Below are 17,032 nucleotides of genomic sequence, written 5' to 3'. Positions count from 1 at the left end.
GGGGGGGGGGGGGGATCCATCAATGTGCTTCAGAATCAGCATTGACAACTTTACAAGTCCTTGAAAGCTTCCTCCTCGCCTTCTTAGGCTCAACACCTAACCATTCCTGGATGAGTTTGAACACTCTCTTGTCGCTGAGAAGAGCTCGGTGACCCGCAGATACTCCTATGCTCGCTACTGCTTTGAACTGAGCTGCCTGCAGAAACGATATACCGATGCATACAACTCGAAAAAGTAAGTCCTTTTCAAAAGACAACGAGGACGAGAACATCAGGACGATGGAAGTTTAGTTTGGTTTTACGTCAAGGAAACAAGGAACTCGACAGAGTTATTTACCTCTGCTGATTCAGCAGGGACGGTTCCATCTCCGTCGACGTACCTGTACTCAGGCTGAAAACCGATACGAAACATTACAAAGGCTTTCACAGGAAATACATGATCCAGAGCCAAGACAAAGAGCCATAGACTCCATTGGCAAAAGGGCTCAAATCTTAAGAGAGAGATGTAAACCATGCTACGCTACTCCAGAAGAGACATGTCATTTACCGTACTGTGACATATTTCGGATAAATCCTCGATCGGGGAGGTCTCTGTACCATAACTGCAACAGCACATAGCTTGAGTGTGGTTAGGCAACACATCAGCATTAGTTACTCTTTGTAAATCCAGTCACAGTAAAGAACTCGCAAGCTGAAGAATGTGGTTCCATTTCCATTTCAGAAAAAAGATAAAGTAGTTGGCAAAAGCTCAAAATGGTATGAATCAAACAAACCTAGGTGCAGAATCCAAACTATATGCCAGTGGCGTTCATCACATATGTGAAATTGCTCAGTTGGTATTAGCCTAGACAACTAATTAACCAGCCTAGAAAAAGACTCGACACCATACAGTCACCGAAAGGGAAATGGATGCATACCGAACATCAAAGGGCGTGTCATATGACACACCAAAAATGTTATAGAAGGGGATTCCATCAGGGAGTTGAGCTTTGTCGAGAATTTCCCTCGTGCCAACAGCCCACTTGAGGATGGACAAATTAAAGGGTAAAGCTATTTTGTTCCCGCCATAGCTCAGCTACAAGTAATTGGAAACCAGGATGAGAAACTCTGCTAAGATGTTAATTCGTTAAACATAAAGACATTGTCTGATAGAAAAGAAAAAAAAAACAAAGCAAACACCTCACTGAGGTGTCTATAACTTGGTTTTTGAAAGATTAAAAAAAAGATGATGTTATCAGATGAATAGATAACCTATTCATTGACATTCACCAAGAACAGAACAGAGTCTTGAACTTGATACCTCATTATCCTTCAGTGCTTCGTTGAATAGGTCAATACTCTCAGCTGGGCCAAATGATTCCAATTCTACAGAAGCATCGTCATTTTGCATCTTCTTGCGCCAAACTTGAATTTTTGGTTGGTTTCTCCACTTAAAATCTGGATTTCCCATCATCTCATAAATAGATGGGCACTCAACCAGCTTGAAGGGAAAAAGAAAAAAGAAAAATCCACAACATATATCAGCTTACCTCATCAAACTAAACTCGACCAAGCATACCAAAGGATCCTAAGATAAGAGGAATTTACCAGTTGGTGCATTGTCCACCGTGACACAAAAAAGTAGCTCTGTAAGCCTTCAACAAACTGCAGTCCCGTCAAAAGGGCATCATTGATGCAGCCTGGAGCACCTGTTGAACAGATCCAAGTCCATTTTCATGCAAGAAACTCGATTATTAGCCTCATAAAGAGTTACTTGCAAAAGCTTCTGGCATTGTGGGGATCCATTGCAATGTAAATTTATCCAAATCTAATCTGGCTTTGCTCAATGGCTATAAAGCTTGAGAAAATGACTTCTATAATGAGAGAAACTTTGAATGTCTTGGCAGACCTTTTAGGAGGCATTTGTGCGTATAATGGATTTGATTGATTTTCTTATTAGCACCGGAAAAACCAAGCCATATTTAACAATAACTAGCTATCTCTCTACAGTCACGAAGGTATAAGGGTTTTGCATAGCACATTCATTTTCAAGCTGTAAGGCTATTAGAGAGAACCGTTTACTCAGACTCCAAATGAGCAACAACTCAAAAGACCTATGGTGCCTGAACACGATCTTTTACATACATGAGCGCATATGCAGATAAACACTTGTAAGGTATTGAATATCACCTTGAAAAGGTGTTGCAATCGTAATCCATTTATTTACATACTTTGAGAAAAGCTGCCAAGAAGAAAATAAGAGATCCACATTAGACCCAATGCTCAGCATTAGGAATTTCTGGCCCTCATCTCCATGGAACTTCAATTACTTAATGGAGAAAAATTATGATACCTCAGGATGGAGAGAAAGGAAACATGACATCAACAGTCCCCCCATGGAATGTGAGATGATATTAACTTTTCTCTGACCGGAAACTTTATATGCAGTTTCCAACTTCTTTTTCAGACCATCAATCAGCGTATCGATCCTGTAGATTCAAATACCCATAGTAACTGAAAGATCTAACAAATACACTATACCCTTTCAGAGGATAATAGAGAAGAATGCATTATACTAACTATCGAATCCGGCAAAGTATAGCAGTCAAGGAAAATCACCTATTGCTTTGCCGGAAATCATAGCCGTATCCAAATAACGTGGCTCCCTTCTTATACCCACATCCAACAAGCATTTCTATCATATCATGAAAATGATACAAATCCACCAAGTTGAAAAGCTTTACGAACTGGAAAATCAAGGCATACAATAATCAGATATTCAGGTAGGCGATATAAATCTCATTTAGTGAACTAAAATGAAGCTAGTGACTAATAGTATATGAGAGACAGAAGAGGAGATAAAACCCTGTTGCTCCCCTACAAGAAGACATAAGTTCCCACAAGATTAGACATAGTACATGGACATTGAAAGTAAAGAACTCGCTAAATACAAAAGCTGAAAAGCTCTAGTAGCGTGCTGAAACATGAAAACTACATAAAAAAAAAAAGACGATTCCACATAAAGCCACAAGCTATAGTAAATGTGACTATTCAGAACTAAATAGCGATGGGATATGATGCAAGGGTAACACTTTCATTGATTTCTTTTTTATTCCCTTGGAACTTCTAGACAAGTTTCTTGTAGGCTCATTGTCTAAGGAGTCTACCTCAAATGCAGTAATCACCATCTCATAACATCGTTGCAAACCCATCTGGGAAACAATCTTATATGTAGACTGTCACTTATCAACAAGTGGACTCAAAACCGCAAAAAAAAAAGTATCCATGAATCAACTAACAGATCAAAGTTCAAAACTAGAAAGTAAACGAAAAACAAAGATATCATCTTACCCAGGATGGATCGAGGATGTCGATTGCATAGAGTCCAAAATCATCATCAGGAACCAGAATTTCAATATCATCATCTAAAGGCTCTGTATAGCCTGACAAGTTAACACAGAATAATCGAAGATCACATAGCCATCAGAAAATGACACATACACTTTAACAAAAGAGTGCATTTTGATTAAAACAAACAAGCAGACGAACGATCTAACTTTTACACGTTATACATGCATATAGATTATCACCAAAATTTTCTTGCACATATAAGGTCCAGCATAACCTTCCATCATAGATATTCCAAATGAGATCCTTTACAGTGAGAGATTTGAAACATAAAAGACCAAAAACATGGGAATAAAGAAAAAGAAAAGGACAATAAATATTCATGTTCTAGTGCAGATGTTTTTATGTGCCGACAAGCATTGATTAGCTCAAAAGATCAAACCTTTTTTTTGTTAGATCAAAAGATCAAACTTTTGATCTATTTATAGCGTATCTCAATCTTTCTCACTACTCAAAGTCAACAAAAAAATATTTTAAAAATCACAATTCATAAAGGCAATAATACCCCAATGCAAAATCAAAAAATAAGTTAGCTGACATTTGAATAAAAACCGACAAAACTATCAGATCAAGCAAACGCTAAGATTTTGATAAACCCAGGAAACTACTCAAAGTTTTAAAGAAGAAAATCGCAAAAACGAATCACCCACTTCACGTATATAGAACCTATACAGAAAAAAGCGAGGACTTGTGTGTACACACTCACACATACGCGTATACATCAGGGAGAGAGAGAGAGAGAGAGAGAGAGAGAGAGAGAGAGAGAGAGAGAGAGACGAATACCAGTTTTGGGATTATACAGAGACCAAAGATTTTGCTTGAAGGCGAGATTGGCGAGAAAAATCCGGACCCAGACCCGGATTTCGGACCCGGGTTTCTTCTTCTTCCTGGAATGGAGAATCGAACCTCCGATGCCGGAGACGAGGAGTACCGGCTCACGATCAGCCGCCTCGCCGTCGTCGCCGTCGTGGTCTCCCCAACACGGGCACGAAACCCAGTCCTTCAGCATGGGTTACGGGTCGGGTCGGGTCAGATCTCCACAGGGTAGTAGACAGAGACGAAGAATTTGGATACAACTACCAGACAGATGCAAATGCGAATGCAGGATTTCATCATTATAGCCATAGTTATGGAGGACTTTCGGGAATTTCGAGAATATGCCGTCTTGACTCTTGTGTACCGAGCACGTGTTCATCACGTGTGAGATTTCTAGTGCCGTATGTGTATGTACTTATATCCCATACCAACCAATACACATATATGTACATACATGCATACATATGTATATGCATATATAAACACATACCCAGGGAGCAGACGACCGCATACTCAGGAGAGTATTTGGGCCGTCAACGGAGACAATCGGCGAAAATGGAGCAGCCACAGTCTCCGGGAACGAAGCCGGTGAAGCTCCGAGATTCCATCGAAGAGCTGCTACGGTTTACTCTGCAATATCACGTGGATGAATCCGTACGAGACATTGATCTTGAGCTGCCCAGGGATTTCTGCCTCCGTCTCCTGGAGAAGCACCCGAATTCGACAGGTAGCGAATCAGATCTCGGCTTTTTCTTTGATCCAATCTTGCCAAATTCACTGCCGATTATCGTTTTTAGATCGAAAGCCGGCTCTGTACAAGCTTCTAGCATCTGCTTTCTGCGATTGTCTGGGTTCCGATGAACAGTCGGAGACATCCGAGGAGCGGGGTTTTAGTAAATATTCAAACTTGAAGAAGTACACCGAGTTGTTTCACGACTTGGCAAATGTATGTGTGACTAATTCACAAGCGAATTATGTTATGGTGCTTCGAAACATAGTGAAGAAATTGGATTTTCACAAACAGTTCTTGTAATGTCAGATGCTGAAGAATGTGAGCTTTGAGCTTCATGTCCAAGAGTGTTACTTCACGCAACTAAAAGGTAGACGCTTTCTGTTTGCTTGATCATCGATGTTTCATTTGTTGAATCTTGTATGCCTTCCATATGTAGATGGTCTGAAAACTGTTGAAGGAAGGTGTGCAGTTGGAGACTACATGAGGTATTGAATTCCCACCTTGCAAGCGATGTTATATGTTTATTACTATAAGTTTTTCAAAGGAAGCCAATTTGATAAGATATTTCATTTGGGTGTTTAGGAAATCTATTTGAACTGATATGTTCTTCCTTTTCACTTTTTAGAGGGTCTTTCAATATTAGCTTTGTGACACTTTTTCTTAATCTCCCAGGATTAGCTCAGGAGCATTTATTCTGTTCAACAAGTGTTTGGTGCTTGAGGTTCAGGTACTAAGTCAGTCATACATTGTGTATTTTATATGAATCCTCTTGCGGTTGACATTGTTGCAGATTCCGAAATAGTTAACCCGGAATCGAAATGAGTGGAGAAGAATGATTCATGCGACCGACCCCAAATGAATTTGGGAATGAGGCGATGTTGTTGTTGTTGCTGCCCCTTGCGGTTGACATTTTCTTTTTTGAACCATTTGATTGGCAGGACGTCCACCATTATGCATCTTTTGCAGAAATGCTAGAAGTGGAAGGTCTTGACAAAGTCCTTCCTGGTGTCAAGAGCATAGAAGAAGGTTTAAGATCCCTGTTAAATTACTTAAGGAAACATAAGACATATAGCGAGCCTATGCATCTCAGCATGAACCATGTTTCTAACTTGAAGTATTGTCATATATTGCGCTTGTTGTGTCTAATGAAGTGGTTGAGTAGTTAGTCATAGTTTATTAGTTGCTCATGTTGAGGTTTCCCGTTTCCCTCTGCATAACACGTAGGGTTTCACTTCCTCTTTCTAGGAATTTAGTCGGTCAAGAACTTTTGGTTATGGATTGTTTATTTATAACTAGATGTAACGATATTAACTTGCAGGAGTTCGAGTTTATAGACAATTTTACCCTGAAGAAAAAGAAAGAATGAACGGTGTTCTAGCTATTCTTGTTGTGAAACCGAATGTCCAGCCTTATACCTCTTTGGCAAGAGTATTATCTGTGAGTTTTCTCAATCACTGGTTGCTTTTTACATGCTTTGATATGTACTTTTCTATCTTGTTACCACTGCATCTTCTTGGGGCAAGCTGAATGAATGTATAAAGAATAAGGCTGTAACAATGTAACATTCTCCTTGTGCTTATCTTTGGCCCCTCAAGGAAATAAGAATTAAGAGGTGACATATTTCTGTTTACATGACAAAATATGCAAACAAACAAAAAACAAAATCATGAAACATTGGATATGAATACCAGTAAATTCCTAAATTCATAGATGCATGATTTACTAGCCTTAGTACATTGGCATTACCAGCACATGGAACTGTTCTTAAATGCTGGCCTCATAGATACCCTCAAAGTTTCGCTGTGAATGACTGAAAATATGGATCATTTATGTTAGCTTTTTGTTATCAGCGTCATGGAAACTTCTCTTCCTTTTTTTTGGTCCAATCCAGGAATTAAATTGCACAGGCATCCAAAGCCTTCTGGGCGACGATATTGCTGGAGTTTCCTTGTAGAGTTACTGCTTCTGAATTCTTAATATCTTGAATTCAAACAAGATATATACGAGATCGAATTGAAGATTACTGCCAGACTTGTTGCTGACAAGGATTTCAATTCTTAAAGAGGACAAAAACTTTGTAGAACTGAGTCAGGGTTGTCTTAAGGTACATCTTAGTCCATTGTATCACTGGTTCCAACTCAAAGTTTACACCTTTATTTATTTCTGGTCCATGCGTATATGTCACACGCAATGTTTCTAAAGATATATCTTGTTATACATCTGTCTCAACTAAACCAAAAGGGGTTGTGAGAGTAACCAGAAAGAACAGGACCAGAGAAGAAAACATAAGAGGAAATGTGCAATACTGAGTTGAACCCTTGAGTGGTAACATGCCGCAAGACCATAAGAACCATTGAAACAGCAGTTCCTAATTTGTCTTAGACTTGCCAAAGAGTAGTTTCCATGAGTATGTGTTGTCTTTCTTTTCAGCTGCCTCCACACGCTTCCCTCCTACCTGCAATTATCCATCAAGCCCTTCATCATAAATTTTTTTTAAAGTTCCCTGCTTTTCCCCAGAAGTTAAAATGAGTATGCGCTCTCGATTGATAATGTTATACGTGTTTATACAAGAAAATGCATGCATTGCCGGTCAAAGTAACGATTGGAGTTATAACAAATGAATAACTCACCTTGTCCATAAGCCAGAAGCCAACCGAAGGCATGTACTGCACTAGATACATCACGGGTAGTACTGGCTGGAAAAAGAGAGGAACAAAACCATATCAATATCAAAGGCATCCAAAAAGTGGCTCATATAAAGAACTCAGATAAATTTCACCTGATATGAAATCCAAGCTTCTTTCAAGTTATGGGATGCGGCGATTATGGTCAGTTCTGCACAGCGTTCTGCTGACACACGCCTCTGTTGACAAAGAAGAGTCACATGCTAGATGCTTGAGAAAAGGTCCAATACAAAGAAACAAAAATGGCAGATACGCATTCCGTGTTATGGTTCATATGGGGGAGAGATTGAGCTTCAAGAAATAATGAATGGTCTTAATCATGGGATCCTTTTCTATCAGATAAGGACTGTTGCACAAAATGTACTTATAAGTAATTACCCCATAAATCCTATGTCTATCTATGTGAAGAAGAAATCATGTAATGAAGGGGATATTTCTTAACAACAGTATGAACTAGAGATGTTTACGTACTTGGTATTGGACATTCAACAAGCAAGAAACTAAATTCGGTAGTGAGTTTTGCAAAAACATCGCCCTAAAGGTTTCAACGAAAGATGACAGTGTAATAACCAAGACACAGTCCGACCCACCTCAGGAGATTTCTTATTCTCTGAAGTTGTCGTTCCAGTGCCATTTGAGGTTTCTACTGGCCCAGGACAAACAATAGTAACCTTAATTCCCTTCTGATAAAGCTGCAAACATAAGCAAATAATCGTGGCATTATATAAGGAGCTTTTTCAGATGGTTTCTGCCGAAAGTTAAAAGTGTTCAGCGTTTTTCCCTGGATGAGCTAAAATCAGCTCTCTGGACTAGCTGGTATTTCAGTTATGCCTTTCCATGATCACTTTCAGTCAAATAATCTGTCATTAGACAGATCATTTACCTCTAACATACCTCAGACCGCAAGCTGTGGAAGTAGCCATTCAGAGCATATTTTGAAGCAGAATATATAGCCTGTCCTGGTGCAGGTGTTTTTCCTGCAGCACTGCTCATCTGAGCATAGATTGAAGTCAGATATAACAGAAACTCTACTCTGAAATAATTTAGTCAAAGATTCAATAGCTCAGTTTCCCATTTAACAGGTATTTGACATCCTCCTCAATGCAACCACGCTCTGCATTCATGAGCAAAACATGATATAGATCTCGTTCGTTCCATAAATTTTCATGGAAGCAAGGCATCCAATGGTAGCACTAAATATTGGCATTAACAAAATGGTCACCGCTAATTTCCACGTACCACAACAAAGTGGCCTCCTCCTTGTTTCAGCATATAAGGAGTTAGCAATTTTGTAAGAGAGATCGTTCCAAATACATTAACATTGAATGTAGTCTGCATGGAAAACATGATTGGGCTCAGCACAAAAGCATACATGTTAAAAATCATATAGATCCTATCACTAAACCTCTATGGAAATATGCTGCAATCCAGATGCTGAAGAACTATCCAGCTAAAGTTTTAACCAAATTAATACCTTGAGATTTTCCTCGCTCACGTCCAGTGCAGTACTTTTCTGCAAGAAAGAAAACAAGAGTGATGAAGGGATTTGGTGTCAAGCAATCAAAACCAGAAATCCATGTCCAGACTCTCCTATGATTGGGTTTAGATGATTCTTCCATGCTTAGAGCCTGGTGATGGGAAGTTCCTAAACTAAAAGAATCGCTTAAACCTGAAACTTTTCTGTTGTCTAAGATTCTTTGAAAACCGAAAGCTGACAAATTTACTTACAGGGCGCTCATATGCAGCATTGTGCATCATATAATCAATACCATCCCCAGGGAAAAGTGACACTGCTTCTTCCACTGCCAGTTTGAGCGAACCTTCTCCACTGGCTAAATCTAAGGGCAAAATCTTCACTCCATCTGGCACATGCTTACCTACAGGAATGCTGAATCGATTACATTGCATGTCACTAAAAATCCCAGACGAAACATATGACAAGAAAAGAGGAAAACTACAGAGACCCTTCCCCTAATCATCAGGTTAGAGAGTACCTTTAAGCTCACTCCTAACACGCTCCAGTTCAGCTACATTCCTTGCAGAAAGGATGAGCTTGGCACCAAGACTTGCAAGCTGCTTAGCAAGAACTTCCCCTAGAATTGATCATGAAGAAGAAATGAACAAGAATAAGCAGCAACAATATTCACCATAAAAAGGAAACATAGCACATTTCAAAGGTTCAAAAGTTAACCAATTTACCAAGAATATAATATTTTCAGCCACATATTAAGAATGAATCAGAAAAAAAAAATCAACATTTTTCTTCTGCAATTCTGAACAACTAGACTGAAAACAATTGAAACTTGACTGAGAGAGTAAACTGCGAGCATCCAATAAACAGTCTCACCAATCCCACGGCTAGCTCCTGTAATCCACACGACCTAACCAAACCAAAAAAACACAGAATTTCGTATGAAAGACCAGTTCTTGTCCGAAAGAATGAGTCATAGGAAGAAAGTCGAATGATTTCCCCCAGAAAATACTCTTAAACTCGATATTCGATCGATCAAAGAGACCCAGTACCTTATCTTCGATGGCTTCACGCTTCACACGCTTCTTCGACACCAAAGTGAAATCCCCTGAGGACAGCGAAGAACGTCACTTTCAAAGACAGACCATTTCGATCACAACGAGAAATGAGAAACGAAGATTCACAGATCATTAGGATTCTCCATCGAGGTCATTACCATCAGCCACGGCGAATATGTAGAGCAGCAGACCGAGTTCAAGGGCAAGAATGAAAAAGAACAAGAGCAACCCCGGCATTTTTTTTCCTGGGCTCGAGCAACACGTCGGCGACGAGAGGATTATGCTCGTAATTGCCGCCTGCCCTGTGGTTTGCAGACGAGCCGTGGTATTCTTGTAATTTCGTCTTATTTATGTGGTTCTTTCGTCATTGTGTATTTTCTTGGAACTCTCGGAGCAGATTTTATTACATCAAATATTGCCCCAATACTTTGAATAATAACAATAATGACCCCATAATTTCTAGAAATATTTTCCAGATGCCTCTATGTTCGGGAATGAGTATGCAAAACATTATTGATGCTGTAAGATCTTGTTAAATTTCTTGATTTTCTTGCCAAGAAAAGCTTTTTCCTCCGCGATGCGATGTTTTCTTTTAATATTTAAAAGAAAAAAGATGTATTATAGAGTAAATCGTGGATCAAATAGTTTATGTATGAGTAAATCGTGGACCTAATAGTTTTTCAAGTAAATTTTGGGAAAGATCTTTGAAGTATGAAGACTTAAGGGACCATTTTGACATTAAACCCTAAATTGCAAATCCTTTGTTTACACCATTACCAAATCCCTGGTTTATTTTTCGTAGGTTTTCGATCAAATTGCCTATCTCTGTCCGCAGTGAGTATCGAGAGAGAGAGATCGAGAGAGAGAGGGAAGTCGACAGTTTGTGAAGTTGGCAAGTTGTTTTTCATGTTTCCCTTCAGGCAGTGCTGCTTCTGGATGCCTTCAACAAAGATAGGGCATCCTTGCCACAGCCTGTTGCAACTCAGCCCCCAGCGTCAGCATTGCCTCCACCTGATCCCCGTACTCAGGAGTGTGTGAAGATGGATGCCATGAGGAAGCAGCTCGATGTGCTCATGGGAGCAAATCGAAACGGCGATGTGAAGGAAGTGAATCGCAAGTACTACGACCGCGATGTCTGCCGTCTCTATCTCTCTGGTCTCTGTCCTCACGAGCTCTTCCAATTGACGGTGGGTGTAATCTTCATACCTTTACCTTCTTCTGTAGTCTGTTTTTCGTTCGTCTCCCGAAAAACCCCAATTTCATAGATGAGTTGATTTCTGGGTTCGAGTATTTGGGTGGTGAGTAGAGTCGATAAGGCACGAGAGGAAATGAGCGTTGGATTCATGAAATTAGTGTGGAAGAAAGTTTATTTCTGCTCTTCCCCGCTTATCGTTTTACTTCGTATGCTCCTGTCGTTTATTGGTATTTGTCTGTTGATATGGTGTTCCTCAAAATCCTATCTTGATTTAGGATGCGTATGTTGATCATTGTTTCGTTTGGTTGGATTGGGGAAAAAGATGAGACCATCTGCATGTGGTCATAGCACCAGTATGTTAGCCTTTGAATTGCTGTTGTCTAGGTCATCATTTTGATCTGCCCTTTAGATGGTGTTGATGGCCCAAGTAATTTCTCTTCGTAATTTCTAATGCCCCTTTGATTTCTGTGTTATGTAACAGAAAATGGATATGGGTCCTTGCCCAAAGGTTCACTCTTTGCAGCTCAGAAAAGAGTATCCTTTTTTTCTGTAACTTTCAAGTCCTTTTTGCTTGCTCTGAGCATGGAGCTCATTTTCTCTCTGTTGAGGATAAGCTACCTCTAGGTTCCCTATTTTCTATCATTTAGTTAATGCGATTATGCGATCCCTAAAACTTGCATTTCCTTACAAATTTTTTGTAGCAACTTTTATCATCTCATAGCATATGAGCAACACGGTTGATTCACAATTGAGTTTTTTATTGTCTAGCTGAAAATGGTGTTTATGTTTTGACTATTCTCCTAGGGTTAATCTTGATGTACCTTTATCTATCTAACTAGAGCATATAAAACCAAGAATAGCTTGGGGTTTGAAGTATAGGCAGAGTTATTACTGGAATTGTTTGAGTTGTTGATTTCATTATCATATATATACCAGATCTTCAGTGGCATATTCTTTTTCCTTTTCCATTCTTGTGTTTTGTCTTAACACTTTCTTAGATATGAAGAAGCAAAGGCAAAAGGTGTTGACAACTATGACAGAGAATTGGAAGATGCTATAGACAGGTTGATTGTTGAGTGCGATAGGAAGATTGGTAGGGCCCTTAAGCGTCTTCAGGAAGAAGATGCCAAAGCTGCTATCGCAATTTCTGTCACTGAAGTCACTCAGGTGATGATCTAGTTTCGGAATGCATTGGAGGTAGCTTCTATGTTATTATCGATACGTTCAGATTTGCTCATCCTTTTGTCTTTAAACCGCAGACACCTGAAATACTCGAGTTATCGAAACAAATTAAAGAGAAGATGAAGGAAGCTGAACAGCACGGTAATAAAATGATATTAACATTTTTTCCAGCTTCTTTTGAGGTCCCTGTTACTTTTTCAAAGGGCTGTTGTTCTGCTAATTAGTTGCATACAATTTGTTTTTGTTGTGCAAGTGATGTATCTCTGATAATTTATGGAAATGGTTATTATGTGTCCATTTGTATTAATGGTTAGTTTGGAGATAACTAGAGCGTTTTCACTCTATTTTTCAAATATTTTGTTATTTTTTTCAACACTGTTTTCCTGATGGTCTTTATTGGTGGTGGTCTCTCTACGAAATTGTTTTTGAACAGCCTGCCATAAGCAGCCTAAACTATGATGCTATGTTTAGTGTTCTGTCCTCCAGAAAATAAAGCCTTGATGTTATAATTACTGAAACTGCACCTATGGTAGTGCCAGAGATGGCTTCTGACCTTTCCTGAACATTCCACATTTTAGAACCTGGACACTTTTGGGGTTGCATGGCAAGGCTTCTACTAATGTTGTAGAACTTGAGGTGCTGGTATGGTCTTTAAATACAATATATGATGTCACTTTGCAGATCTTGAAGGCAAGACCGATCTTAAGATAAGAGCTCTTGAGATAGTTGAAGAAATGAGGACCAAGAGAGCTGACAAACAGGTGTGTGGTGTTGTGCTTTGCTAGTGGTTTGATGTGCCAGGTACTTGGTTGTTATTTCTTTGTGAAGTTGGCAAGTTGTTTTTCATGTTTCCCTTCAGGCAGTGCTGCTTCTGGATGCCTTCAACAAAGATAGGGCATCCTTGCCACAGCCTGTTGCAACTCAGCCCCCAGCGTCAGCATTGCCTCCACCTGATCCCCGTACTCAGGAAATGATAAATGAGAAATTGAAGAAGGCAGAAGATCTTGGTAACGGAGTAAAATCTAGTTTGCATCTGTTTTGTTGCAATTGTTGAATGCGTACATGGTTATGAGATCTATTCTTCCTCAGGTGAACAAGGACTGGTTGATGAAGCACAGAAAGCACTAGAAGAGGCTGAAGCTCTCAAGAAGGTTTGTTTTCTGTTTAAAACTTACCTTTGAATTGAGTAATTTTGTTCAATTTTTTGCGATGTGGGGTTATTGAAAATTTGAAAATATAGTTACCATATGTATTAATATCATGCGGAAAAGTGTGTGAGGACTTGCATTCATTTAACTTTCAGCTTACTTTGTGGAGGTTATAAATTTATAATCTTTTTGTCCTTCTTTTTGCCCTTCTTTTTGTCCCTAGACTTTATTAGTCAATGAAGAGTGTTGTGTACTTTTGTTTCAGCTTACCGCCAGACAAGAACCTGTAGTGGATTCTGGCAAGTATACTGCAGCTGATGTGCGCATTGTAAGTTGATATCTCGGTGGCATGGTTGCTAAATTTCACTTCTCTCGTGAAGATCTCCCAAATCATGTTTCCAGTGTATCTATCTGATTGAATGTGTTCGCTAATCAAATTAGAACTTTAAAATTTGGAAGGTAACAATCCTGTTTTGAGCAACTAGATGAATAGTCGTGGATCTAAATTGTGTGTATGTTCACCAGATGGTTTGATTTCATTTTTCGAGTCTGGATCTGGACAGAAATGTTCTCTCTTGTCAAACAGCTTAGTGACAATTTGCGTTGCCACAGAAGTATAACATGTCTTCTCGCCTGTTTAGTGTATATGTGTTCATCTCCTATTCTTCATGTCAATTTACCAGTTATCCTTTGTGTTTCTTTGTCATCTCAGACAGACCAGAAGCTGCGACTATGCGACATATGTGGAGCATTTTTGAGTGTATATGACAGGTTAAGTTTGTTTACTTGAACTTTGTGGTTTATGTATTTCATTCTGGCATTCAAGGGCAAGCTAGAAATAGATTTATGGGTTGCAAGTGGTTCAGCTTTTGACCCCGGCTATTGTACCTCCTTTTCACCAGCAGGCTTTTTGGGCCCAGTTTTACGAGGATTACTTTTGCAGCTAATAAATGTGCGTCTTTCTGATTTATTATGCTCAGACGATCATACTGTTAGAGATAATGGAGCTTTGAGCTGTATTTATGTTTTCATAAATGCTCGGCAATGTTATAATTTTTGTGCCGCTTTTAGTGATCGTCGGTTGGCTGATCACTTTGGAGGGAAGCTTCATTTGGGTTACATGCAGATTCGGGATAAATTAGCAGAGCTTCAGGTATATTGTCTGATGATTCTTTTGCTATGAATTCTGTCTAATTTGCTTGATTTGTTCTCTCGCATATAATAGTTGTGTAAGTTAGGTGGAATTGCTTCTATGATTTTTAGGTTAATGCTTCTAATTGTGATATCTTCATCTTACAGATAGAAAATTGTGCCTTGTCTGATAGTGCCTTGTCTGATGCCAACAAGTTAGTTCAATCAATTTTCGCAATTGTCTGTAAGAGGCTATAGTTGTGTTTTTCTTAATTTTCTTCAGGAAGGAAGAAACAAAGTTCGAAAGGAACAGAATGAGGACAGGAGGTTTTCTTCCATTCATTCTGCTTGTTTACCAAATTTTACCATTGGCACACCTTCGGAGCGTTAAAACATTTAACACTTCCCAAATCATTCAAATTCTCAGATCAAAGGAGCGGAGTAGGGATCGGGAATCAAGTAGAGACCGAGACCGAGGAGATAGTCGAGACCGGGGAAGAGATCACGATCGAAGGAGTAGAGATCGTGATAGGCACCATGACAGAGACTATGACCGGACCCGAAGCTATGATTCCAGAAGCCGGCGTAGGTCACGCTCTCGCTCCAGGGAGAGACCAAGGGACTATGATCGCCACAGGTACTGCCATTATCATCACACTGGCATCTAGTAACTTCGTATTTGTCTAATCTCAAAAAGCTAAGCAAGCGATTATTAGAGCTGTGTTTGTTGCCTGGTTCGTGGAATCAGTGTACCAGACGCCTTAGAAGAGTAACAAGTTGGAATCTAGCTTGGATTTGTTTGTTTAGAATTGCATTATCAAGACACATTCTGGAACCCAAGATTCTGTTCCGTTTGTCTTCTTCAACTGTATATCATGTTCAGTGGGGCTTTCTTCTACAGCTGACAACACACATCTATTGCAACGAAATCTTGTTATTGTGGCATATACACACACATACACGTGGGGTTATATATAATGAATGATGTCATGGCTCTTGTGATAGTGTAAATATTGAGAGAATATTAATTCTTGCAGGCGTCACGACCGCTACTAGGTGGCTCAGGCGACCTTTGAGAGCTACGGATGTTTTAGGATCAATCTTTCTACATTATGTGGTTTTTTATTTGCTTTGTCGTGGGAAGTGTATGTTCCCAAGTTTGTGGAGCTTTCAGACATATTCCTTGTCTCATGTGGTGATTTTCTCCTCTACTTTCTGCGTGCAATTTCAAGAGGCCTTGGCGAAGAGAGATCTTGTGGGTGATGTTTGATGCCAATCAGCTTTCTTGTTTCCCAAGTCTCTACAGTTTATTTAAGCCTTTTTGTCTGGTGAACTTGATTTCAAAGGACAAATTTCAGCATAAGAGACAGCAAAGTAATATCTTCAACATGAAGCTGTCCGTGCACAAGTTCATCGCGTGGTAAGAAACAAATGGCTACATAACCTGAAGCCTTAAACGACCAAAGCCACTCCCATCAACTGTAGCTTAGAATCCACGTAACAAGAAAATTCTGCGGTGCAATGTACAGTAAGAACACAGAAAAGGAACAAACTTTATACCCCAAAAGGGTGGGTTCAAGGAGGGTGAGTCATAGATTTATTACAGATTTTTCATTATAAGAATCAACAAGAAAAATATACAATTCACAATTGGTAAAGTTCTCTACCTTCTTTTATAAATGGGAAGGTCGGCTTACGTTATTGTTACTGCAGCAATGTGCCGCATCAAGCATTAGAAAAGACCTGAGAGGTGTAATCAATCAGGCATATATACATATATGTACGTATATATATAATATTTGGAATGATGCAAAGTTATATAATCTTTGAATCAAAGCCAAAGCAGAGGCCAATAAAAAGAGCTTTAGGTAAAATGCTTTATCTCGCTAATCTAATAATAAATGAAAAGCCCTCAAAAAAAGAGGCATTCATTCCTCTAACAAGCGTATTGATACATGCATGGCATGGCCTGTCGGGACGGCTCTTCTTCTCGCTTTCCCAACCTAACCTTTCGTGTATATTTTTATTTTTAACAAGAGCCAATACACCTACACACACATATGTGTGTACATATATATATATATATATATATTGGTATTATATAAAAATTGGAACCCAACAAAGAAAAAACCATGTGTATATATATATATCTCGAATCTTGAATGCATGTCACATACTCTCTTCTCCTTCTCTCTTAAGAAACTCCTCTTTATTCAATCTCTCTCTTT

The 17,032-nt window shown here is 39.2% G+C and overlaps 5 protein-coding genes across 10 annotated transcripts in view; 3 read left to right on the top strand and 2 right to left on the bottom strand.

The window, feature by feature from the left end:
- LOC104820847 (putative RNA-binding protein Luc7-like 1) overlaps window positions 1–16,096 on the top strand; it is an 18,360-nt gene extending 2,264 nt beyond the window's left edge. The window contains exons 2-14 of one of the 6 annotated variants that reach the window (XR_772986.1): window positions 11,177–11,335; window positions 11,825–11,877; window positions 12,342–12,510; window positions 12,603–12,666; window positions 13,207–13,286; window positions 13,385–13,532; window positions 13,615–13,676; window positions 13,939–14,001; window positions 14,386–14,444; window positions 14,579–14,625; window positions 14,745–14,826; window positions 15,088–15,131; window positions 15,232–15,277. Coding sequence is in view for 4 of the 6 variants with exons in the window: in XM_010551467.1 (XP_010549769.1) it covers window positions 11,189–11,335; window positions 11,825–11,877; window positions 12,342–12,510; window positions 12,603–12,666; window positions 13,207–13,286; window positions 13,385–13,532; window positions 13,615–13,676; window positions 13,939–14,001; window positions 14,386–14,444; window positions 14,745–14,826; window positions 15,088–15,131; window positions 15,232–15,441; window positions 15,842–15,860 (1,200 nt within the window). In the remaining 2 variants the exon portion in view is untranslated. The other 5 variants (XR_772985.1, XM_010551467.1, XM_010551468.1 and 2 more) reach the window with 5 other exon arrangements.
- LOC104820844 (phospholipase A(1) LCAT3) lies at window positions 7–4,496 on the bottom strand. Its single transcript, XM_010551463.1, has 11 exons — window positions 4,170–4,496; window positions 3,330–3,421; window positions 2,598–2,725; window positions 2,332–2,467; window positions 2,169–2,220; window positions 1,587–1,687; window positions 1,300–1,479; window positions 917–1,074; window positions 547–601; window positions 337–390; window positions 7–196 (listed from the first exon to the last, which is right to left on the bottom strand). Exons 1-11 carry the CDS (start codon window positions 4,393–4,395, stop codon window positions 20–22), a joined length of 1,359 nt encoding a protein of 452 aa, XP_010549765.1. The 5' UTR covers window positions 4,396–4,496; the 3' UTR covers window positions 7–19.
- Window positions 4,552–7,099, top strand: LOC104820845. The gene is made up of 8 exons (XM_010551465.2): window positions 4,552–4,929; window positions 5,000–5,148; window positions 5,242–5,302; window positions 5,372–5,420; window positions 5,608–5,662; window positions 5,874–5,961; window positions 6,254–6,372; window positions 6,827–7,099. Exons 1-8 carry the CDS (start codon window positions 4,647–4,649, stop codon window positions 6,887–6,889), a joined length of 867 nt encoding a protein of 288 aa, XP_010549767.2. The 5' UTR covers window positions 4,552–4,646; the 3' UTR covers window positions 6,890–7,099.
- LOC104820846 (dehydrogenase/reductase SDR family member 7) lies at window positions 7,067–10,471 on the bottom strand. The gene is made up of 12 exons (XM_010551466.1): window positions 10,307–10,471; window positions 10,143–10,198; window positions 9,967–10,000; window positions 9,614–9,712; window positions 9,348–9,496; window positions 9,094–9,132; window positions 8,859–8,951; window positions 8,514–8,612; window positions 8,210–8,311; window positions 7,715–7,798; window positions 7,566–7,631; window positions 7,067–7,390 (listed from the first exon to the last, which is right to left on the bottom strand). The coding sequence occupies exons 1-12, from the start codon at window positions 10,383–10,385 to the stop codon at window positions 7,304–7,306; spliced, it is 987 nt and encodes a 328-aa protein (XP_010549768.1). The 5' UTR covers window positions 10,386–10,471; the 3' UTR covers window positions 7,067–7,303.
- Window positions 16,097–17,004: 908 nt separating the features above from the next.
- Window positions 17,005–17,032, top strand: part of LOC104820841 (heavy metal-associated isoprenylated plant protein 21) — a 1,241-nt gene continuing 1,213 nt past the window's right edge. Inside the window, exon 1 of the mRNA XM_010551461.2 lies at window positions 17,005–17,029. The gene's annotated coding sequence lies outside the window, so the exon portion shown is untranslated. The remainder of the gene's footprint in view (window positions 17,030–17,032) is intronic.

The sequence above is a fragment of the Tarenaya hassleriana genome, unplaced genomic scaffold, assembly GCF_000463585.1.
Source record: "Tarenaya hassleriana unplaced genomic scaffold, ASM46358v1 Cleome32, whole genome shotgun sequence".
Taxonomy (NCBI): Eukaryota; Viridiplantae; Streptophyta; class Magnoliopsida; order Brassicales; family Cleomaceae; genus Tarenaya; species Tarenaya hassleriana.
The sequence above is the reverse complement of the archived record's forward strand: the minus strand, read 5'-3'. Positions and strand labels throughout refer to the sequence as shown.

Bases quoted from the DNA above. Each gene is read 5' to 3' on its own strand.
- LOC104820844 (XM_010551463.1), bottom strand. From the start codon at position 4,395: ATGCTGAAGGACTGGGTTTCGTGCCCGTGTTGGGGAGACCACGACGGC. The intron at 2,221-2,331 runs GTATCATAATTT...TCTTCTTGGCAG, and splicing joins TCCTTTCTCTCCATCCTGAG to CTTTTCTCAAAGTATGTAAA. The intron at 391-546 runs GTAAATGACATG...ATCGGTTTTCAG, and splicing joins CCGAAATATGTCACAGTACG to CCTGAGTACAGGTACGTCGA.
- LOC104820845 (XM_010551465.2), top strand. From the start codon at position 4,647: ATGTACATACATGCATACATATGTATATGCATATATAAACACATACCC. The intron at 4,930-4,999 runs GTAGCGAATCAG...TATCGTTTTTAG, and splicing joins GAAGCACCCGAATTCGACAG to ATCGAAAGCCGGCTCTGTAC. The intron at 5,962-6,253 runs GTTTAAGATCCC...ATTAACTTGCAG, and splicing joins TGTCAAGAGCATAGAAGAAG to GAGTTCGAGTTTATAGACAA.
- LOC104820846 (XM_010551466.1), bottom strand. From the start codon at position 10,385: ATGCCGGGGTTGCTCTTGTTCTTTTTCATTCTTGCCCTTGAACTCGGT. The intron at 8,613-8,858 runs GTACGTGGAAAT...ATCTATGCTCAG, and splicing joins GAGGAGGCCACTTTGTTGTG to ATGAGCAGTGCTGCAGGAAA. The intron at 7,391-7,565 runs GTGAGTTATTCA...GGATAATTGCAG, and splicing joins GCTTCTGGCTTATGGACAAG to GTAGGAGGGAAGCGTGTGGA.